This window comes from Micropterus salmoides, unplaced genomic scaffold, assembly GCF_014851395.1.
Source record: "Micropterus salmoides isolate LMB-PRFRI ecotype aquatic unplaced genomic scaffold, ASM1485139v1 Ms_hic_scaffold_3, whole genome shotgun sequence".
In the NCBI taxonomy this organism is placed as follows: Eukaryota; Metazoa; Chordata; class Actinopteri; order Centrarchiformes; family Centrarchidae; genus Micropterus; species Micropterus salmoides.
The window spans coordinates 40,155,587-40,179,058 of record NW_024042261.1 but is presented as its reverse complement, the minus strand read 5'-3'; the positions used below and the strand labels follow the sequence as shown (position 1 = coordinate 40,179,058).

The 23,472-nt window shown below is 43.1% G+C and overlaps 2 protein-coding genes across 4 annotated transcripts in view; one reads left to right on the top strand and one right to left on the bottom strand.

Annotated features, from left to right (window-relative positions):
- supt5h (SPT5 homolog, DSIF elongation factor subunit) overlaps positions 1-19,570 on the bottom strand; it is a 46,642-nt gene extending 27,072 nt beyond the window's left edge. Inside the window, exons 1-21 of one of the 3 annotated variants that reach the window (XM_038692470.1) lie at positions 19,413-19,570; positions 19,092-19,193; positions 17,697-17,853; positions 17,485-17,553; positions 14,129-14,134; positions 11,237-11,248; positions 11,070-11,139; positions 9,939-10,007; positions 7,196-7,261; positions 7,077-7,107; positions 6,923-6,991; positions 5,603-5,854; positions 4,117-4,206; positions 3,960-4,030; positions 3,583-3,688; positions 3,365-3,455; positions 2,271-2,407; positions 1,983-2,138; positions 872-1,018; positions 586-732; positions 33-158 (exon numbers count right to left, since the gene is read on the bottom strand). In XM_038692470.1, the coding sequence (XP_038548398.1) occupies positions 33-158; positions 586-732; positions 872-1,018; positions 1,983-2,138; positions 2,271-2,407; positions 3,365-3,455; positions 3,583-3,688; positions 3,960-4,030; positions 4,117-4,206; positions 5,603-5,854; positions 6,923-6,991; positions 7,077-7,107; positions 7,196-7,261; positions 9,939-10,007; positions 11,070-11,139; positions 11,237-11,248; positions 14,129-14,134; positions 17,485-17,553; positions 17,697-17,853; positions 19,092-19,175 (1,956 nt within the window). In that variant the 5' untranslated portion in view covers positions 19,176-19,193; positions 19,413-19,570. The remainder of the gene's footprint in view (positions 1-32; positions 159-585; positions 733-871; positions 1,019-1,982; positions 2,139-2,270; positions 2,408-3,364; positions 3,456-3,582; positions 3,689-3,959; positions 4,031-4,116; positions 4,207-5,602; positions 5,855-6,922; positions 6,992-7,076; positions 7,108-7,195; positions 7,262-9,938; positions 10,008-11,069; positions 11,140-11,236; positions 11,249-14,128; positions 14,135-17,484; positions 17,554-17,696; positions 17,854-19,091; positions 19,194-19,412) is intronic. The other 2 variants (XM_038692471.1, XM_038692472.1) reach the window with 2 other exon arrangements.
- Positions 19,571-22,271: 2,701 nt separating this feature from the next.
- On the top strand, positions 22,272-23,158 carry triap1 (TP53 regulated inhibitor of apoptosis 1). The gene has a single exon (XM_038692473.1). It carries the CDS (start codon positions 22,368-22,370, stop codon positions 22,590-22,592), a length of 225 nt encoding a protein of 74 aa, XP_038548401.1. The 5' UTR covers positions 22,272-22,367; the 3' UTR covers positions 22,593-23,158.
- The last annotated feature ends 314 nt before the right edge of the window (positions 23,159-23,472 follow it).

The window sequence follows — 23,472 nt, the reverse complement described above, 5'->3', positions numbered from 1 at the left end:
GTGACATATCAAGCAGCCAATGCAGTTCTGACCTTGGAACCACCAGCCAACACCAGGTGTCTGGTCTTGCAGACGAACATGCCTCCGTTCTCCACCAACTTCTTACAGTGGAGGAAGGCGAAGCCTCGGAACAGGTGACGAATCTCCCCTTCACGGCCCTGCAGGAGGAAACCACACACACACAGTGAAGGGCTTCTACTTAATCGAACTGAAACGCCTGCTTTTAAATACATCTTCATCCGTGATCCAAACAAGAAAAACGCAATAAAGATGTCGAGCGTCAAAATTCTTCAGGGAGAGACATCTCTGAATTTAAAACTTCTGTTTAACGACTTCATTCCAAAAGCCATGAATCCCTGATGATAAATGCAAAGCAACATCCGGCTCAATCCCCAAAAAGGCTCCTCTGTTTAAACAAACGTCTAAAATAGAAACAGCTCATTACTTTTAAAGTAAACCGTTGTGAGTGCAGGAAAACAAAAGTAAACATTTTATCAGCTGCAGAATCTCATTCAAGCACAAAGTACTTATGTTGATGTAAATGTTTAGCTACAGAAGCTGACAGATGAACTCTCTTATCCTTACAGAGTGCGGCCCGTCGATGACCTTAACAATGTCCTTGACGTGGATGTTATTCTGCTCCGAGTCCAGAGCCACAGCGAAGCGGTTGTCCTTTCTGCGGTTCACCGCCTGGTGCCGCACAGTCATTACCTTCCCGTGCATGTTTAACACCTGAGAGACAAAAGAGTCGTTCACTAAACTTTCTTTGCAAACTGTCTACTGAATTTTGAACGAAAAAAAAAAAAAAAGTTGGTTCATGTTCGTGGTGTGGACGCTGCAGACATGCTCCCGGGTCGGAGCAGACTCTTACCTGAAACGTCTCTCTCTCCAGTCGGACGATGACTCCGACGGTCTGTGGGTCCAGCTGGACCAGCTCGCCCCACTCATGCTGCCCTCCTGCATCGACGCCGGACGCCGTCTCCGAGCAAAGCTGCAGGTCTCTGGGCAACACCTTCAACTGCGTACACAAACACAGGGTGAGACAAGAGGTCAAAATAGAGACATTTTTAAAGACAGAACTTCGCTTGGAATAAAAATTTGTGTCTGATGAGTTCTTTTTTTTTTCTTTTCAGAAACCTAAAATCCTTCTCACTCATTCAAAAATCCAGAATCTCTGAATGTAAATATTTGTCATTTTAAATGATTAAGTCTGAGGTAGTGCCAGGTCATCAGTTGGAAGGCTATTTGCGTATATAGACTCGTGTGTCGTATGCAAAGCTGTGAAAGTTATGTGTGCAAGAGGGAGAATGTAGGTAATGAACAGCAACAGTCCGATAACTGAGCCCTGGGGGATTTAAAATGTTATTATTCAGAGAGACTGTTCGCTGTCGTAACCTCCCTGTTCTGGAATAAATAAAAGTATCCTCTTGGAACCAATTCTCCGGCCAGAACAATTTTCTTCATAGTTGTCCAACCCAAACTACTGTGTCCTCAATGTCCCTCACAGGTTTTGATTGGCCCAACCAGATCCAGGACGGACGGAAATCGGTCTGAACGGGAAAGGCACCAGATGCATCAGCCAGAGAAAATAAAACGTGAGCTCGCCGATTCATCCGGTTCCCATTCTAACACTCAGCAGAAGGACCCACTGGACTCTGGAAGCTGCGTGTTTCAAAACCTTGTCAATATAAGTTTAGATAAAACTGTAAGAATTAGACGACCCTGCATAAGCCCTGTTGACCTTCAGCCTCTATTAGCAAGCTGCACACATTCAAGTGTTTTTTCACTGTGTTTCATGAACCAGAACATTAAAAAGGTGCCACTGGGACAAACGTTGGTGAGTGCAACTGTAGGACAGACAGCAGTGTGTGTGTGTGTGTGTGTGTGTATAACGAAGGCTGATATGGACTTTGTTTCCCGTTTACATATACAGTATTGACTCTTAACCTCAGTCTCATTATGTGAATGGACGGAGCAGGTACCTCGTGCATGGTGAGGTCGGAGAAGAGGATGACAAAGTTCTCTTCCACTCTGACAATGAGGCCCGTGTCACCCTCGTATCTCCCGGCGATCACCTTCACGTGGTCGCCCATCCGGAAATACTTTCTCAACTCGTGAGCCGGGAACTCCAGGGGGTCCTGCGAGAAAACACACAAACACGGGAAAAAAAACATTTGTAATGAATGGAATAGGCTCTTTGCTTACTTTGAGAATGCATTATATCAGTGAAGGTTTTACAAGTATAGCGAGACAAAGGTGCGCGTGTGTACCTTCAGGTCTTCGTGTTTGGGCATGATGGTGATCTTGTTGCCGTCCACACTGAGGATTTTTCCCTGCAGGTTGATCAACTCTCCCTCACAAACCTCCACATTGTCACCGGCCTGCAGGTTGTGTTCGCGCTCCTTCCCTGGTTTAGCCAAGAGACCCAAGAAGCATCATGACTTTGACCTAATGTATAATTCAGATGCATTAAAGGTCTTCATACAAGCGCTAAACTATAATACAAGAGGTAATGTCAACTACATAAATAAAAGCAGGCTGGAAAAGTAAAAACATGTTAACATTTATCAGAAGTTTATTCATATGATCAGTCAGAATGAATTTCATGAATTAAACACATAAAAAATAAATTAGATTCAGATATTTTTGGTTCATACACATTCCCTGCAGGCAATAAACTCATGTACACTTCACCTAGAAAAGCGAGGACTAGGGACGTCATGAGAACCGATTTTTATTTTATTAAAAGGTACTGCAGGGTCCTGGAGATCCAAAATGTGGAAGATGGAGAAAAGAAACCGGGGTGAGGTTTATAATTTAACAATTCAACAATAGCTCCGTGTCAAAGCCCTGATTTTGCCCAGTTTGGGGATATGTATGAGAGCTAATTGAGATTACTTAGAGAAGTGAATGTCTTTACGAAGCGCCTGTTACTGTGGGCGGAGTCAGGGACCGTCTTCACAGTCCAATACGATCCATTTCAATCATCAGTAACTAATAGAAATCTCAAACCACTAACTATATAGATTAATGACCACCCTGAAACATTTCACGCCCTCTGAGCTTGTAAAGAAAAGCACAGTGCGTGGTTGTAATTTCAATAGCTTGCAGCTTTATGAATTTATTGCCATCAAACCACCTCTCAAGTGTCCTTGACATCCTCACAACCTTCACAGCTGTTAGTTGTTCTTTGGAATGTCCAAATGTTTTTATGAAAGGAGTGGATGTTGAAGTACATGAAGGGATTTAATGTTTGAATTTCACTGGTATGGACACTGACTACTATATTTCTTGATCTAATCCTCTTCAGTCTAAAACCTGAACTTCAGCTGACCCTTAAAGAGCCCACGCTCAGACAGCGTACCTGACTCGGTGACCACCTCCAGGTCGATTCCTTCAGGCTGGTCTTCAAACTTCTCCAGCTCTGACAGAGTGGGCTTCACTCCGTCTGTGATCTGTTAAGAGAGAAACCAAAAACCAGCTGCTGAGGGTATTCGCTAAACACCGCGATCTCATCTTTCAGCAAACAAGTTAAGAGGACTCATTGTTAGTGTGTATTCTGAAATGAAAGCGTCTCCTCACCACAGCAGACATGGCGAAACTCTTAAACAGGAATCCTTTGCGGCTGTAACGGTTCGCCTCAAAGATCATGAAGTCTCCGTCATGGCTGACCTCCCCTCCGAGAGACCTGACAGTCAAATCATCATCTGTCAGTCCGACTCACAGACAAACTCTCAAACACTTTACAAGAGTTTGATTTGGAAATTCCAGACTTCTTCCAAAGAAATAGACCAAACACCAACTTTTATCTCGATGTTCACGGGACATAATCAGTCACGATGATAAAGATTGTGTAACCAATGACATTTCAGAACCACAGCGCTCAGTAATATCGCAATCTGTCACTGTTCGTAGACATTTGTGCCAAGTTTTTTCCCCTGTAGAAACTTTGTGTGTACCTGATCTTTTCAGCATCAAACAGCCTCTGAGCAGGTCTCTTAAACTTCTTCCTCTTAGCGAACCAGTCTTTCTACAGGACACACAGAAAGACAGACGTGTAAGTCAGATATAAATACTCCGTATCAAGTGGAAGAAGTGTGTCAGTGTTTGTCCTACCAGGCTCATCTTGGCCTTGATACGGTCCAGGTCTATACGAGGGATCATCTTCAGGGAGATGGTGTTCTGACTCGGCTCCACGTAGTCCACCTAGAGGATGAAGAAAACGCCAACACAGAGCTCATTATCTTCTCAATCAATTCATCCAATGAGGGTACAAATCCATTCTTGATATAAATAAATACCTAAAAAGCTTCTTGACAACACTAGTTCACGCCGGTTACGCACAGAGACGTGAGCGGCGACACGACAAGCCTGGTGAAGCCCTCGACTGCACACGGAATAAACATAAGAGCAGAAAGTTGCTTCGTCTTTGACTGCAACAAGACAGAGCCGGTGCCGTCATCGTCTCAGCGCCCTCCTGCCACCGAGCTGCAACATGCCCTACGTACGAGCAGTGTTGCGCAGTAGCGTCGCTACAAGTTCTAGTTTAACTCCATTTCTCAGTAGCGTCGCTGTTTTCTGAATCAAATTAAAGCTCTTATCGACCGAGTAGCGCGGTAACTTCCACGCACGCTACATTTCCCCAAGCATTTCTGAAGGATCAGTGAGTGACGCCACACACGGACCTGTACGTGCAGCCATCACGTACAGGTCCTTGGGCTGATGTCTGCGCTTTGCTGCAGTGGAATAAAGACACGCGACTGAGTTTACTGATATCTCTCTCTCTCTCATCGCCATGAATGTTTAGGTTGCCAGAGCACAAATTCACATATAAATAAAATAAAAAAGATAGAATAACAATGAAATTACATTATAAAAACTAAAAGACAACAAAAACACAATATTATATATTTTACCAAGCAGTAGAATTTTTCTAAGGAACAATTAATAAAATAACAATATCAATGATAATAATGTGACGTTTGTTTGAGAATAAAATTGAAATCGAACAATCGTTCAGGAACCGGTATCGAAGTCGAGGTATTCTATCAATCTCAAAAACCCTACCTATTCACATCCTTAAAAATCTTTCAAACCTAAGCTCAAGGGTTATACAAGTCAATAAATTATAGTTGATAAAAGTATAGAAACCGTGTCATACATTTAATTATTTATTTCATCACTAAATCCACTTCTCCACATCCAAGTTTTCAGGTGAGAAATCAGCTGTGTAGATTTTAAATATTGACAGTTTTACGAGAAGTGATGGCGGAACAAAAATGTGCTTGAATGTTTTTGAAGCATGAGCTTTCTGCTGCAAAAAGAATGAAGACTTTAGCTATCATTGTTTTAATTATAGATCTTAAACAGAATGATGCAAAAATCTCTCTCCAAGGTTTTCAACGGGTTTATTTGGTAGCTTTTATCTGCTTCTCACATTCTTCATTAGTACTGTAGTTTGAGATTGTTCAAAAACAAGATGATAAATGTTTTGCATATTTGTTTGCCACGCAGCTTGAATCTCACATATCAATATTTTGGAATTGCTGACGTAGTGCCGACATTTTTGTTTCTTTCGGCCGCTTGCGTCGTCGGTCGGTACCTGAGCGATGTCGTCCTTGTACAGGCCTCTCTTTAGCCGGACCCAGGACTTGGGCTTCAGGTTGGTGACCTCTTTGACGACCTTGAGGACGTCCGTCATCTCTTTGATGGGAACCATCTGCTGGTTCCACAGGCCCATCCTCAGGTTGCCGATGCCTTCGATGGCCGACTTGACGTGCGTCTGCTTGTACGACTCAACGTAGATGTAACCTTTGACGTGATCCGGGGCGACCACAGACTTGATCTGTAGAGGCTGTGGGGGGGTTAGAGGGGAAAAAAACAAACTGTATTTTATACTGACCAACCTACAGCTGCAAGAAAGAAAATCATGATGGTGACTCATCAACAGCAGGTGTGACTTTATATGTGAGAGAACTGAACCTTTGGCATCCAGTTTGTTTAGTAAACAACACACAACAGCTGCTCATAATAGAATAGAAAAACAAGACATGGCCTACTTTTCCCACTGCATTATACTTTGACCAAAGACACTATTAGTACCGTCTCATCTTCTGTCCAAACTATCAACCGTCCTGGATAATGCACAAACACTTGTCAGTTTGAATGCTGTATTAGTCTAAAACATGTTTTCCATCTGGCCCTGCTCTGCCCAAACATTTAGCTAAAGTTACAGCCGGGGTAGCTGCAGGCAGAGCAGGGAGAAATATGCTGTGGTTCAGAAGTCAGCAAAACTGAACAAACTGACAGCAGAGCAGTAAAATCATTAAGCAAAATTTCAGGGTTTCCACCAGGAAATTGTTCTATGGAGAAAGTAAGTCCCCCAAACAACACACACAAAATGATATACATATGGTGACCCAAGTAAACTTCCCAATGCAGACCTGTGACTGATTACCTGTCGAACTTGGATCCTGTTCTTTTCCCCTCACACATCTGAACGCAATTGTGACGGACTGGTTTGTATTGACTTTTCCCGACAACCGCAGGAAACTGAGGATGTGACCGATCAATCAGCTATTGATTGAAATCTCACAGATCCTGAAAAACTTCCTCTCCTTATCGATGTAGTTACCAGGTTTAACCAGTCTCTCTCATGCGGTCTTTACAGTGTAATGCGGTCCCACTGCTCGTCATCAACGAAGCTACGATCGAAGTCTACGATCTTTATATACTCTTCTAAAGGACGTTCCTGGAGGCACCTGCAACCTGCTAAAGCTGAAGAGAAATCAACTACACGAATGAAACCACTTCTTTCTCTTCCAGAGAAATTCAATTAGACAAAATGAACCTCAGAGTTCAGCCTCACTGGCCAATCAGAGCAGAGTGCTCAAATAAGTAATGTGAAAGAATAATAACTTACCGTGTCTGTGAACTGGTAGGCGATGAATTTCCTCATCAGTGCGATGGCCGTCGCCCTCTCCTCTCCGATCTAAACACACGGGATATGTTGAGGAAGTGATCTGACCCTGTGCATGAAGACGATGACGTACAGTATGTGTCGGAGTGATACACACCTTGCACTTGACCGTCCACAGATTGGGATCCCTGACGGCGACAAACACATTTTATTATCAAGACATTATAACCTACACGACCTCATTGGTGTTGTGGCGCTGACTGAGTGTTCACATACTTGACCCCAGGAAGTAGCTGCTGCTGGGTGATGTCATCGGAAAGTTCCTCGGACCCTCCTGAGTAACTGCACGCCACAGAGGAAGATACACAGGTGAGATGTTTTGATCTCTGACGCAAGAAGAAGCTTCTTGGTAAAAATTCTTCATCTGTTTGTGTTTAATAAAGATGAAATATCACACAGAACTGAAAGTTTCAAGTTTTTTTTTTATGCTTAAAAGGCACAAAAAGTCTCCACATTTGTTGGTCAAATGTTTATTCTGGACAAAAAACATTTTATGCATATTTCTCTGCAACTGAGCTGGACATATCTGGATTCTTGAAACTGGAATCTTGGCCGTGAATATTTCTGGGAATGCGCAATCTAAAAAATAAGCTAATAAATAATAAGTTTGAGTCCTGCGGAGTCCAGATCCTGCTGCGGATTTGAAAGTTAACAAGCACTTTCCACAGATATCAGTTCAGAGGAGTTGTCAGCAGGTTATAGACTTAGTAACTCCTCTCTTTCAACAATAACAACTTAAAATTCTCAAGAATCAAAAGCCTTTACTTACTAACGGCTGCTCCGTGTTTCTCTTTTTAACACAAACCTTGTTTTCACTCACTAATTACTCCCAGTTACGTCTACGTCTGATCGCTGTTAAACGAACTGCAGATGCTTCACACTTAAAGCCAAGTGTCATTCGTCGAGGAATAACAACATGGCAGCAGAAACTAATGGAATAAATGAGCAAATGAGAACAATAAAAGTGTTGATAAGAGACACTGTCTGCTGGCAGACTGGTGGGTGTGAATTAGCGCTTGCAGGGCTCGAGACGAACGGCGTTTGGGACAAAGAGAAAAATTCTGTAGGGCGAAAGAGATCGTGTAGGCCTATGCTTTTATTTATTACGATCACTTAGCAAATGACAAACTGAACCGGCCGAGCACTGACGACAACGGAGGCCGTCTTTCTCACGCTGTTACTACAGTCCCGCCGGACTTACGCAGGAGGCCGGCTGCTCACCTGTTCCCCCGGTACAGCTCCATCTGTCCTCTCAGTCACAAACGGCTGGCTGACCTCTCCGTCCCGCTGTGTAGGCTGCCGTTACCAGCAGACTCGCTGGTAGAGTTTTGCATTATAATGAAGCACAGTCTGGCTCCGTTTGGGACTGTGAGCTGAACTTTATCAGAGCTGCAGAAGTTAACGTGAGGATTTGCGCGGAGGTGTCTGCAGCGAACGGTTTCGGTTTCTGCCTCCGACAAAGTGCAGCGCGCTTGTTTTATTCAGTACAGTCTGAAGGGGAGCACAGCAGAGCGTAGGTCAGGTAGACTTTTAAAAAAGATTATGAATTCTCATTAAAAGACGACGTAAGTCTCATTATATTACGGTTTTCTTCTGGACATATGAGAACAAAGATGTGTGAGATTCTGAATGTGCAGAAAGTTTTGAACATGAGAAGAAAAAGTCCATGAGTTTCTAACTGTAGTGAAATTAAATCATTTATCATCGAGGTAAACAGGTTCCCCCGACAGATAACTTTTCAGTTTTGATAATAAACCTTTTTGTTTGACTCAAGCAAAACAAATATTTATTTATTTTATCAATTTATAATCATTTATTATGTCACTAACAAATATAGAGCATAACAAAGTAAAGAAAACATTTTGGGACGCTTTGAAAAAAGTTAGTCTGGAGCCCTGCTGTTGTGGAAATTAATATTACACTAAATTTATCAAGACGCCAGATCGTGACGGCGCCAGAGCCTCTGCCCGAGCTTGTGTGTGTGTCTTAAACTGTCCGGGATCCTGGTGCAGCTGGCGCCTGTCTCGAGGGACGAGTTCAATCTGAAAACGTTTTGCTACGTTTCCGGGTTTGAACGACATGTTTCCTTCGGGGTATGTTTCCTCCTGTTCGGTGGGCGTGTCAGAGGCGTTTCCTAGTCTAAGTATGTAAAACACTGCCAGGCAGTTAAGTGCAGTGCGCTGACACAAGAGGGGGTTCAAGGCACCACCGTTTCCCTTGAAATAAACGCTTTCCTATGTTTTGTAGCTCAGCCCTGGTTGCATAAAACTCACCTCTTCCTGCTGGTCTGTGAGCTCTTCCTCTCACATGGCACCACGCTGTGTAAGTTTGATTGGTGTCTCGTTTGTTTCCGTTGTTTTAGTTCATTTTTCACACTATTCACTTGTTAGAATCAACATTGTTTCATTGGTTCGTCTAAACGACTTTTGTTGAATAAAATGCCTTTCTTTTAGTTAATTCTTCACATGTGTTTCCCTTATTTTGCTGTGGTCTCTGAGCGCCGCCACGTAGGAAGAGGAGACTCTGTTTCAACAGGAAATCAACGCAGATCAGAAAACAAGAGAGACTTCTTAATAAAATATGATCAAATATAAAATAAGTGAAATGACAGCCAGTCTGTAATATAAACAAATACACGCCCGGTTCTCTCTGCAGTTAAGAGAATTCCTTTATATACTGAAAATGTATTGTATCATTATTATTTAACAGGGACTTTCTGAACGATAACTGAGACGGCTTTGTTCCTCAGTCTTGGATGAAAAAGCACCGTCTCACTCTAATCAACCACAGCTGCAGGAAAGAAGATCATTGGCTAGCACTGCTGTGACTCATCACTGTCGTGTAAAAACACCGGTGTGCAGCAGCAGACTTCAGCATCCACAAAAGACTGTTTTGTTAATAAATATTTGTTCACAGCTTGGAACCACTTTTCACGAGGTGAAGGACCAATGATACTCACTGCTCCCCTCCTGAGGACTTGGCATACTTCCTCATGTAGTATTCACCCAGCGCCTCCTCTCTGGAGTCTCTGCAACACACCACAACACACATACACAGTCAGCCAATGCCACACAACATAAATGAACTCAAGGAAACAAGAGCCAACACACTTTTTGCTTTTGTAAAAACTAAACCTGCTTCTGTCTGACTCAACAACTGTTAAACTGCTAATAATGTGTTGCAGAAAAGGCTGCAGGCTTCCTGCTTCACTTTATCTGCAGGATCTCAGGTGTTTTTGCCAACAAAATATTCCAAAGCAGGAGCGTGCAGTACTGAAAATCAAGCTTTTATACTGCAGATTTTTTAGCAGAAATTCCATAAACTAAAGCCTGACTTGCACTTTTTTTCCATCGCCTGCTGCCATGTGAGCACAACATCAGACATTTCTGTTGTTTTCACGTGTGAGGAAGGTTCCAGCCTCCTCATCGCTGCACACACATCTGAACTCACTGCTTCATCGTGTTTCCAGTCTGTTTCATTTTCTTTTTTTCATGCAGGAAATAGAAAATGCTTACTGAATTCTTGTTTGTAAATTATTTTATATTTATGAGTGTTGACCTGCAGTACTTGCTTCATCATTCTAATATTCATGCACGTTCTTTCTTTACTACGTTTATTTTTATGCACCAAAATACCAAAGTAAAGGCCTTGTATGTGTAAAACCTTCTTGGCAATAAGGCTGATTCTGATTTTATTTTATCCTGCGATGTCTGCTGATAGGCTATAATATTGGGGGAAATGAATTCCCCAATATTAAACTCAAGGTAAGGACAGCAGCAGTGAGGCGGAGCTATTTGCATGAATCTGGGTGGACCTTTGAAATAACTTGCTTTCTTACTGTGGGAATAAGCTGTACTCAAGTGGCAGCAGTCTTCCGGGGCGTCAGAAAGACCTTTCAGGGGACAGGGTCTAAATCTAGCCCCTGCTTCCTACGGCTGAAATGTGTTTTAAGCTCCTTAAAGATCCTAAAAAGGGTTCCTGGAGATGTTCCTGCAGTTTGAAAGGGTTACAACTTTCTGACTTTCACTTTCCGGGACATTTTATTTCACTGGTGTGTGAAGTTCACAGAGATGTTGAGGCCATTTGTTACCTCCAGAGGTTTTGCAGCCTTCTGGATCCAGAGTGATCCTCATCCAGGACCACATGGTCGATGTTGGACACTGAGGGGTTGGGAGAAAAGAGAGGCGTTGTATTCATGTTTAATATAAATGAAAAAATAATAATGAACAACGATTGTGACACAAGTAACAGACTTACCTTCAGCCTCCTCTGCTCAGGGCCGACCAGCGAGAGAGAAAAGAGGGGAAGAGCAGGAACAGAGCGAGAGAAGTGATAAAGGAAATAAAATATCAAGGAAAAGGTGAGTAAAGGAAGAAAGAAAGAAAGAACCGGGGACGAAAGGAGGGAGGAGGACAAAAGAGTTTAGGGGAAGAAGATGGAGGAACGAGCAAAAGTTAAGAGATGAGGAAAAAGAACAGGTTGAAAAGGAAAAAGGTGGCGGGAGAAACAACAGGAGTAAGGCATAGCAGCGGCGAAGAGGAGGAGGATGAAGAGGTGAGGACAGAAGCCAAAAGACATTGTCATCAGGGCAGAGCACACAGGAGCAGAGTCAGGCAGCAGCAACACAAAGCATGATGGGAGAAAAAAACAACAACAGAACAACAGATTAATGGTGACTGCACAGCACAGAGAAGCATGGAGCCAGTGAGGGGTTCGGTGTGGTCTGAGGCGACAGTACAGCAGATACAAAACTACTGGCCACAGTTTATCCATTCCAGTACGAAGTGGCTGTATTTTAGGTTTTTACAGCATAACAATATTTTGACTCGACTCTTTGAATCTTGTTTAGCTTGACTAGATTTCGATTTTAAGCATTTAAAACAGTAACGCTGGTGTTATTCTACAATTATTGTCAACAAATCCCACGAAAAGATCCAAACCAACCAACACTTTCTGACTTCCTGCCTTTTGTACTTTCAAAACAAAAGGCTCGGTTATTCCCTAAAACAGCTGCTCGCTGTAGTTTCTTTACTGAAACTAACAGGAGGAAACGGTGTCTTTGCTGGGGACTATTTTCAGCGGCGGATAAATCTACATGTGGTGCTTTAGTGAGTGTTTGGGGCGGCAGGACGGTTAACGTGGGAATCAGAATAAACTGAAGCGTGTGTGTTCATGGTGATGAAGGAGCATGTGACCCTCTGCTGGTCGACATTTGTTTTCTCAAATTTGACCCCTATCAGACTCCGGTGTGAACTGATCACGGCCTGAGAGCGACGCACGTGCGCGGGAGGATAATACGACGCCACGTGGAGCACGCGGTCGTAAACACAGAGGCTCATTCGTCCGTTTGTTGTATATGCTTTCAAACACAGACGGGTTCCGATACGACCCTCCAGGTTTCGCTCGTACGGAAGTGTCACCCCAAATACTTATGAGGCCTCCAACGCTGCCGTCCTCCATGTTGGCGTTCAGAGCGGTTCCCCAGTTCTTGCTAGCACATAATTGCGACGTCAGAGCTGCATGAACGCCGATCTGACCGTCCACACAGAGGTCGCATTTTAAAAATCCGACCTGTGTCTGATTTGGAACCCATATGAATGTGCACCAAATCCAAGCTGGAAAATATCAGGTCCAGGTGACTTGGGCTGTTCACAAATCAGATCCGAGTCACTTTCAGTCCGAACGAGGTGAAACGGCAAAACCTGAATCCCTAGCCGTGTTTCCATCAACGTTTTTAATGCGCATCCTGAAGTATCGCATTAGAACAGGTTGATGGAAACGGCAAAATTCAAAAATAAATCCTTAATTTGGCAAAACAGCTTTTACACCAGCTTGAGGTGTTTTTTTACATTTGTCGAGAAAAAAAAAAAAAACAGTAAATGCGCTAAACGGGAGACGGATCTGGGCAGGAAGCCTTCATCAGCTGTCCTGCTGAATGATGCGTTCACCTCTTAAAGGTCCTTCTCAGATCCTTTGCTCTGCACGCTGATCAAACAGGTTCTCACCGCATGTTGCTGCTGAACTCTGCAGAACACCGGATATTCCCATAATGCTCGGAGACGTGGCTGGTAGCAACTTGCCCGCTTGAAACACATTCCTGAGGACCTCTCTCTGTTTTTCTCAGATCAGTGGCCCTCAGGTTCCTGCGCCTGGTTTTGTTTCTGGCTTGGAACCCAGACATCTTTTATTACAGCCATGTGTAACGTCAACTGCTCCAAACCAGCTGATGGAAACGCGCAGATTTTTCCTCTTTTTTGCGACATTTCAAAAGTAGGCTTAAAATTCGCAGGACAGTTGGATGGAAACACGGCAGCTGACAGACATCTGAGATACAGACACAAGTTCAGAGGTCTGGAAACAGGAAGGAGCCTTTTGTTCACCACAGTGATCACGACACTAACGGGACGTTTTGCTGCTGTAAACATACCAGATTTGGTTTTGCTTCTACTGTACTTCTCCCTTCAGTGATAGTACGCATTACCATGTGCCACATAAAAAGCTTCAACCACATCTGTTAGTCGAAAAATACAAACATGACATGTCTTCTACCGGGTAGCAGGGTCAGGCAAATGATCATGCTTGGTTCTTTGAAGGTGGAATTACTTACAACACATCCAGATCATTACTGAATGACTGAAACGTTCTCTACATCTCTTCTCAGTGTGCAGAATTACACTGAATATTTGGGTTATGACCTGGAAACTTGTGGATTTGCTCCAGATCAAACATTCGTTTTTCATTTCTGGTTTTATCCAACAGTAAAATGATTTAAATCCCATTTTAATGGCTAAAATACTCGTTTAAAAGGCTGTTGTGTGTGGCATTTTAATTAGAATTAGCACATAACTTTTGAGGAATCAGTGTTCCAACAGTAACCAATCATTAAAAGTGAGTGTTTTGCTCGTAGCCAATTAAATGTAATGAACAGTAAGTGCCGATCAAGGAGCCAATAATGGATTTGCCCTCAGTGCTTCCTCACATTAAGCTACACGCTCACAAATACAGCTGTACTGAGATGAGGTGGGGTTAATACATTCTGGGACGTGGGTTTTCTCAAATGGATGAAAGTGACACTCCATTTGCTTCAGATACACGAGGATATAAAAATGGAAAACATCCCGAGCGGGAGAGTATCTGGAGTAGAATTACCGTTAACTGAAGAGGACATGCGTGACAGAGAGAAACACCAATAAGACAGAGAGAGTTCAGTCAGACACTCATGTTCAGAAACTCTCAGCTTCCGGTCAAAACACAAATCGAACCACTTCATGTAAATGTAAAATCTACTAGATGGAATAAGACAAAGGATATCCTCATAATGATCGATATCCTCGTTGTGAACATTTTTGGCCTCATCGCCGAGCTCTACCTGATAAACCTGTTTTTCTATTCTAACGAGTGCCTTCCTACTGAACATCAGCGAGACTAGAGGATGTTTACATTACAGAAAAATCAAACTTTGCTGCGATAACGTACGCGACGACTCGCGGCCATGCAAATTCAGTCCCCATCCACACTACTCCGTTTGTGTTTAAAAATAAGACTTTTAAAATGAATACGATCTCAGTCTACATTAAAACGACTGAAAACGCACATCTAGTGGCCGCGTGCCGGGCTAAATGTGAAGCGGATGGTCTGTTCCGTAGTTACAAAAGATTTGGCGATAGAATAAACTAACGCAGAGGAAGCAACAGACCAGATATTTATTGCATGGACCGACGACGAGCTGGGACTGTTACTGTAGGCGGAAAACAGACTGGGAGTGGTCGCAAAGTGAATATATAGTATAGGCTGTAAGTGATATCTGCACGGTACAAAATATTTTCAAGAGGTGGTATTCTGCTCATTTTCAGGTTCCTCATCTTATTTAGAGTTTGTACCAGAGCAGGTTTACATGGTTATATTTTTGTCATACTGCACATTGCTGCAGCTCCTCTTTTCAGCCTGTGTTGAAGGCTTCGTTTTAGCTATGGAGTGATACATCTTGTCTCTAAATGATCTTTGTTGGGAGTTGCACATGCTCAGTTCCTAGTTAAGGACTACTAGCCAATCAGAAGCAGAGTAGGGCGGGTCAGCGAGAAGCCGGTAAACAGCTCGGGTTCAGCAGTCTGACTGCAGCGAGAGCCCGCCAGAGTTTCAAAACGCAAACACGTTTGTTCAAACTTCTCTGTTTTAGTCTGGACGGGAGGCAGAGACGCAGCAAAAGGTCTCAGTTTTAAAGCCAAACTGCAGCAGTGTGGACGGAGCCATCGCTCACTTCACACGTTGCTCCTGCTGCTGTGAGAAAGGTTGTACAACTTTCTGAAATCCACCTGATCGCAATACACGACACATTTATCTGTACATTTATACATTATTCTGATCAGTGTACTAACACGAGTGTTTGTTTCACAAATAATCAGAAACTAACAGAAATTCTTCTTAAAAACATTAAATGTTATTTGGTAAAGACAAAACCACTAGCTGACGTTGATCCCATATATCAACTCTTTTTGAATCTGCTCCTAACTAATTCTTGCTTTTCTTTAACAGGTTTACCGAAACATCTGCCAAAATGTTGTATTTGTGTGTAATCGCACAGTCCGACCCCCCGAGATCAACAGGACAGAGGTCAGAGGTCAAACACAGGCCGCCCTGATAAAAACTGGTCCGGATTCCTTTTTACACACTTGAGTTGGAACCAAATGTTTCCCTACACAGTTCACATCAAGACTGTGCAATAGCAGCTAAAAATAAGCAGAGGACAAATTAAGATCTTGATCTGTGCGTTGGCGTGTGATGTACGATCCTATCAGACTGTAATCAGACGGAACCTCATGGACAGCGCCTGTGTTCTGCATGTTTTAGACAATTGACTGCAAATCATGGAGACTTTGTTTTACCACCAAAGAACGCTTTGCTCGTTTACATGTTTGAATTTTCTCCTCTCTGCAGCAGTGACTTCCCTTCAGAGAAATTTGAAAATGTAGTTGTAGAGATTGGAAACTTTGAGGGATTTAATCCATCAGTCATTACATGTAGATCGGTTCCATAAGTCTGCATCTCATTATCAAGCAAAGGTAACTTCAGATTTCTTTCTTCCTTTTTAAAGCTGGCAACATGTTCACGCTGATCGCCGTCTCTGAAACGTGTTTCAGCAAGTCGAAAATCACAGGACAGACAGATGGACAGAGATTCCTTCCTTTATAGTTACATCCACACTTCTACGTTTTTGTTTTAAGACAAAATTTTTTACAGTAGTCCACAGCACAGACTGTATACAAGAAGTGGTAGTAGTCATGGTGATGTCACCCGTTGGTTTGTGGGTCGCTGTCTTGAAGCCTCGAGTTTGGCCGATAGGCCGCCGCAGCGGACGTGACCATATTTGGATGAGACAGCTGGCTATCTTAGCGAGGTGCGTCTGTCAATCTGGGGCTGATCATTTTGTCCAGCGAACAACAGGTTTAAGACTTAATGTGCTCACCAGAGAAAGTGAACAGCCGACTCCTGATAAGCTTTTTCAACGGCGCTGGTTAAATTCTCAATCATAGATAATCCCGCCCTAAAGCCTCCCCTGCTTCCTGGTCTCTGTTCCTCTAAATGGGACCATAATTTACTAAATGAACATCATGCTGTGTTGAAGAAGACTTGAAACTAGCGAGTGAGACCAGAAACTCATCAGGAAAGAGTTTACTGAGGGAATAAATCAGCTGACAAGTAGAAACATTTTATTTCTAATGGAGCCGGACTTCTTTTTGCAACCAGAAGAGTCAGCTGTGTCTCAGAATTGATCTCCATCTGTATGAAAACGCACGTCTAGTGGCCGTTCACGTACACTGGGCATTTGCGTGCCGGTGTAAACAAGAAGCAGACTGTCTACTCCGCAGCTGCAGAAGATTTGGCTTAAGAAGAAAGTTCTACTAAAGACGAGCGAAGAGCAGCGATGAGAAGAACCAGAGCAGCGATTCCTCTGCATGGACCGACAGCGAGGTGGAACAAAGAGACGGTGGCGGCGGGAAACAGACTGGGAGTCGTCACAAAGTAAATACAGAGACGTGAGCAGCGCAAGTGTTCTTTACACAGTACAACATATTTTAATAAAAACACAAAAAACTAAAACTCTGGCAGCAGCAGCAGCGTGTTTCTGCTTTGCCTGACTGATAAGAGCCGATCAGGAAGCCAAACGCGAGCGTCCGCGACATCGTTTTTAAAGTCCTCCGTAAAACGTTACCCAGGAGTTTAAAATCGAAACGGGGTCAGAAGGTGTGTGTTTTACATAAAAACGTAGTAGTGAGGATGTAGTCTAACATGTGCCAGACCATTCAAAACCACCGGTCCTTTAATCAGAGTCTCAGTCTCTCAGGATCCAATAACTGTTTATCATCTGTGACTACACAGAACTGTTTGCTGTTTGTTTGGTTTTTTACTCGATTTCAAACATTCAAACCTCCCAATCAACAACAACTGAAGAGTAAACCGTGAAAATTCTGTCTCGTCTCGTCGTCTGAACGGGCCGAGTTCCTCACCTTTCTCCAGAATATCTTCAGCTCCTTCCTCCCACTGATCTTCCTCATCTTCATACTCATCGTCCACATCTAGACAAAGAGGAGGGAGACAAAAGAAAAGTATTAAAAAGCTCCTTTTATCTCTGCCAAGCTACCAGGTGTCAGGAGGAAACGTTGAGGGAGGAACAGTCGAAGAGGATGTGACAACAGATGAAGGAGCAGTCGATTCGTACCGGCTTCGTCCAGGATGAAGCCTCCATGTCTTGGTTTTTTCCTGGGGCGGTCATCATCGTCCTCCTCCTCCTCTTCATCGTACTCCTCCTCATCGTCCAGATCCTCCCCCTCCTCCTCTGCCACCTTGTCGCTGCCCACGGGGCTACCGGTCTCCTCCTGATCACCACAAAATAAACTTAAAGTACACAACTACACTTTTTCACAATCACTTTGGCACTAATGTCCACGAGAACCAAATCGATGGAAATATTCAACATAATTTTATTTATATAGCGAGGAGAATACAGAAGTACAGTAATCAATCCTTTGTTTCACTGTAGCTAATAATGTTTGATTTGATTTAAAGATTTTAATGTTTTTCATCAACATATGAGAACCGATACTCTGGTACCCAGTCAAGCGTTCTGAAAACATGTCAGTACTCGTTTGCTAGGTGCCAAAGGTACCGAAGACCCAACATGTGGAAGAAGGAGTCAAGTCCAGCGAAAGCTCCGCCTCGACTCGTCAAATAGAAAAAAAAGAGTATGGGAACCAGGTGAAGTTAGTTTCATGGCTGTTTCCTTCAGCAGCTCTGTGTCAAAGCCTCGATTTCTCCCAGTTCTGGGATCTGTTGGAGAGCTAAATTAATCAGACAGTTTGATCACCTGAAAATCACCAAAGATAACGATACTGCTGTGACGAGTTAGGGACCGTACGAACATTTCAACTTCTTCTGAGACAACTGCCAACATAGAAAGTGATCACCCTAAAACAATGTATACCTGCGAGATTGTAAAAAAAACAACTTAAGAAATTAATTTAATAATTCATTAGGCTCAGCAGCTTGTTCATTTATGAATATAGTGACATCAAACCACCTCTCGTCCGTCCTGAACATCCTCTCACAGCTGTTAGTTTTACTTTGTCAGGTCCAGATGTTTTTATTTAAAAAAAAAAGGGTCTGTTGATGAACATGGGATGTAATGTTTTGTTTTTGTTTATTACTGTGGTATCAAAACGCTATTGAGAAATGAACATCACTGACATCAGTATGGACTAGTTACTAAAATTTCTGGACCCGTGACATCCCTCGTGCCTGTAGTATGAATTTAGGTGTAGTACAAAAATGAAACATGCATCACGTATTTTGAGCGAAGCTATCAGAGCCTTGTGTGTCGGTGATCTAAATGTCCCTGTGATCAAATACTTAAATGCACAGATCAATGTTTTCAACAGTGCACAGCCTGTTTTTAGGTTTGTAAACTGACATCAAGCTTCTGAAATTAGTGCCAAAGTGATTGTAAATACAAACTTTTATCAGTTCTTACCTTACAAACCGTATCTGACACTTTTTCTACAATGTTTACCTGATTATCCGCAGAGCAGTTAGCATAAGTAGCTAGCGGTTAGCCTACCTCATTCTCCACCTCCTCGGCCTCTCCGTCGCTGCTGCGCTCACTCTGGTTGTCAGAGAAGTCGCTGTCGTCGGTGTCGGACATCGTGTGGCCCCCGGTAAACTGCAAAATAACACAAACTCACCGTTTTGAAGTTTGAATCAATCAACGTGCGCAGCTAGCTACGCTAAGCTAAGCTAGCAGCCCCTGCTTGAAACATCCGGCCACAACAACCCAGGGCGGCCTAGCTTAGCATGCTAACCAACGGTTAGTCCGGGTCTCTACTCACAAAGAACAGCTCCAATAAAATGTTAGCGACAGAACTCCGTGACAGCTACTTACATGGATCCACTCCCGCCTCTGTTTTCTTGTTTTATATCTGTTTGGCTGATAAATAAAGGTGAATATCGGCTTAGCTCGATTAGTCTGAAGCCTCTCACGTCTTTTGGAAATAACGCGAGATGTCGGAAAGCTGCGCTGATGTCTCGCGGGTTTTCCACGGCGGCCGGGTGAAGAGAGGAAGAGGTCTCACTTCGCTGCAAACTATAGAAATGTGCTTCATGTTGATGGAGATCATCTCTTTCCCCTCAAAGAAATAAAGGAATGTATTACCTGTTAATTAGAGTTGGGAAGGTAATTTTGGAAATGTCATAGTATTGTAACTATACCTATGTATAGACTGCTTTATCAAAGGGATGTAACTTATTACATTTAATTACTTTTCTAAATGTCTAATAAATGTTTTCAATTGTTAACTATTTTCCAATGACAGCTTGGGAGGCAGTTAAACTGGCAGACGGGCTGCAAAGTCCAACAGGAGGACCAATCCAAAGCATCAGAACAGCATCAAACTTAAAAACGGCAGAGGAAGACACGTTCAAAAAACACGCAAAGCAACAAAATTTATATTATTCAACGTATAGTCGAGCTTTTTATTTGTGGTAAAAATTAAGATCTTGGCAAATGGTTCCAACACAAAGACGTGGTGGTAAAGAAGGATCTGTCAGTGAAGAATGAATGAAGTTCTGCTCTATATGTTTGTGAGGTTGGGAAGAATGTAAATGTAAATAAAAGACTTTTATCTAAAACTAGATATTGAGCTTACACTTTTATAAATGCATTGTGGGATATACATTTTGGTTATAGTTTGCATTTTTTTTATTCCATTTTATTGTTTATTGTTTATATTTTATTGGCAACATGTTTGAACTAAAACATCAAGCCAATAAAGCCCATTGATTAGAGAACTGATTTCAGACAAAGCCAGAGTGATTCCTTTTTTTTCTTTTTCAACTTTATTTGAGATTGCAATAATTACAAAAGCAATTTTTTCAATTTCAATTTCAAAACACTTTATCCCCACGGGGCCAACTGCGAGACCCGTAGATTAGTACAAGTTGAATAAACTCATCTTTCATAATAAACATAACCTAATATATTAAGAAATAAATAGACAAACATATATCAACGTTGTCACCAAAGTCCAAAGCAGCATAATGAAATGAAATGAAATACATTATCAGCATTATTAATTCATGTACTGTACAGTTGGGTTGTAGTGTGAATAAATTCAAGGCATAATGCAGCGCTCTGCATAGCACACGGATGAGCTCATAGCCCCGTATTGCAAGTATTTATGAATCAGTAAATGAGTGTGCGTGTGCTTGTCTGTGTGAGTGTGTGCAGAGGAGTGAAGGAAGTAGTGATCGGGGTAAGAAGGAGTCCAGGGATGGTTGGGAGTTTAGGAGCTGGACAGCCTTGGGTGCAAAGGTTGCCCTTCTCCTCTGAGTTCTGCAGCCTGGACAGCGTAACCGACGTCCTGAGGGGAGCCAAGTGTGAGGGGTAACCTCAGTGTCGCAATGGAGAGGGCTCTGACCGGAAGTCCTGTTATTTTGGAACAGACTTTGGTTGAGTTTTGCAGGCGGTTTCTGCTTTGTATGGAGCGGAAGCATGGATATGGAGATGGAAAATGTCATAACGCTCTCAATGAAGGATGAGTAGAACGTTTTGAGGATGACCTTGCTGACCCCCTCTGAGTTGAGCTTCCTCAGGAGATAGTGCCGCTGCTGGAATTTCCTCCGTGTTCGAAGTAAATTTCATCAGATTATCGAAGACTGTGCCCGGGTACTTGTATTCCTCAACAATTTCCACAGGCAGTTCCATCTGCTTGTTGGAAAAGGTCACCACCACCTCCTTGGTCTTGTTCACATTCAGTTCCAGGCAGGATTTATCACACCATTCCACGAACTCCTGAAGAGCTGAGCGGTGGTGCTGTAGGGAGCCTGAAAGCAAAGACAGGAGAACTGTGTCATCGGCCTACTTTACCAAGTGACAGTTTGGCTGGGCGGACCTAAAGAATAAAAAGCGGAGGTGAGGGGACACAGCCAGCTGACGTGTACAAGACATCAGATAATGTGTCATTGGCCGGGACTCTCTGTGACCGGTTGGTAAGGAAGTCGTCTAGGTGGAAAGTAGAGAGTTTCTCAGCGAGAAAATGTGGCTGCAGGGAGTTAAATGCAGAGGAGAAATCAGCGAAAAGAAGTCTGGCTGTTGTGTTGGGAGAATCCAGATGTTTATGCCTGTAATAAAAACCTTGGTATCGTCCACCCCTCCAGCTGCGCGATCTGTGAGTCTGTTATCTTAATAATATGATTTTTGATGAGCCTCTCCATAGCTTTCATGGCTAGAGAGTGTTAACAGTGAGAGGACTTCAAGGAAAGCGAGTACATGCGCTGAGCGCTGGGGGGGATGAGAGACTGTATAAAAACTTTAAATACAACACAAGCTGATGCACTTTTAATTGCCTTTCGCTTCTGAGACCACAGAATTGATAAAATGTAATGTTTGACCTCTTAAGAAAAGGAAAAAATAGCCAAGGTTTCCTATCTGTGAATTTACATTTATGGATATGAAATGTGGCCCTTTTAAGAAGAAGATTAATTGTTTCTCCGTGCGTTATTTTCAGCGAGACCAAACAACAATTTCTGTCAAAGCAAAACAAGACTTTCAGCAACGCTGTTAGATATAAAGGCTCATAAGCTTTGACACAACAGGGCCGAAACAGATGCGTGATCTCTGTGCGCATCCAGCACAGAACACACAATTCTCCGGAGTGATCCCTCTGTCTTAAACGCACTATCGCTCATACGTCATGACGCTGCAACGTTGAACGGCGCTCTCAAAGGAAAGCCACGGACTGTGCGTGATGACGCGGCACGCTGGCTTCTTGCAGCAGCTGAGTGCGGGACCCTGCGCGTTTGGTTCCTCCGTCGTGTCTCTTTGGGGCTTCTGTCGACCATGAACAGCGTCGGAGAGGCCTGCACCGACCTGAAGCGGGAGTACGACGTGTGCTTCAACCGATGGTTCGCCGAGAAGTTCCTGAAGGGGGACCGGAGCGGCGACCCGTGCACCGAGACCTTCCGCAAGTACCAGCGCTGCGTGCAGAAGGCCATCAAGGAGAAGGACATCCCGATCGACGGCGTGGAGTTCATGGGCCCCAACAAGGACAAACCCGAGAGCTGATGGAGAGCAGACGCGCACGGATCATCGATACGGATATCAAAACCTGGAGTGCGTGTGTCCACGAGGCCCACTGAGCATGCGCAGAAGACGACGGCGTGGACTGAAGGGGGGCCTGAGCGGTGTGCGGGTTTAGAGTTAAACCCTCAGAACTGATCCCAGATCGGAGGATTTGAGTTTTAAAGCTGCAGCAACATGATGTCTGTAGTCCAGTAGTCTGTTTTCAGGGCCTGTTGGAATCCATTGATTGTCTCAGTCATCAAGTGAAACCTCAGTTTATCCTTTGCTTATTCTGCAGCTTCTCTACTTTCTGTTTTTCACAGCATTATAAAGTGAATGACTCTGGATTTCGCTCTGTCGGTGGGACAAAACAAGATTCCGGTGGAATCACGATGGACATTTGTTTTAGATTTATAGAATAAAGTTTTGGCAGGCAGTTAATTTCACAAACATTTTCTGTTGTATTTTTTTGTGTTGTTGATCTTCAGGCCAGACACCAGTGAAACGGGCTTCACAATAAATCTTTACAGGCTAAAAGTATAAATAAATAAATAAAAGCTGGTTTTGCATTACAATGTTTTATTATGCAAATTAGGACTTGATTTGCATATTACACAAATACATTTACCAGCACATTGATAAGAGTCAGATGATTTATTTTTATTGAGGTATAACACACCAGACATTTACAGAACAGTTTATCAAAATATATTTGTACCTGAGTTTATTTAATATATAGCACTCGTGTGCTGCTGACCCTCTCGTTCACATATTTATTAATTATATACATTTATTATTTATTAAATAAAATGAGCGTAAATGTCTCGCTATAATGCCGCGTTCCAGACTGCTCGGACCTGGGAAGTTAAAATATCTACCTTCA

Excerpts from the sequence above, each read along its gene's own strand:
- triap1 (XM_038692473.1), top strand. The coding sequence starts at position 22,368 with ATGAACAGCGTCGGAGAGGCCTGCACCGACCTGAAGCGGGAGTACGAC.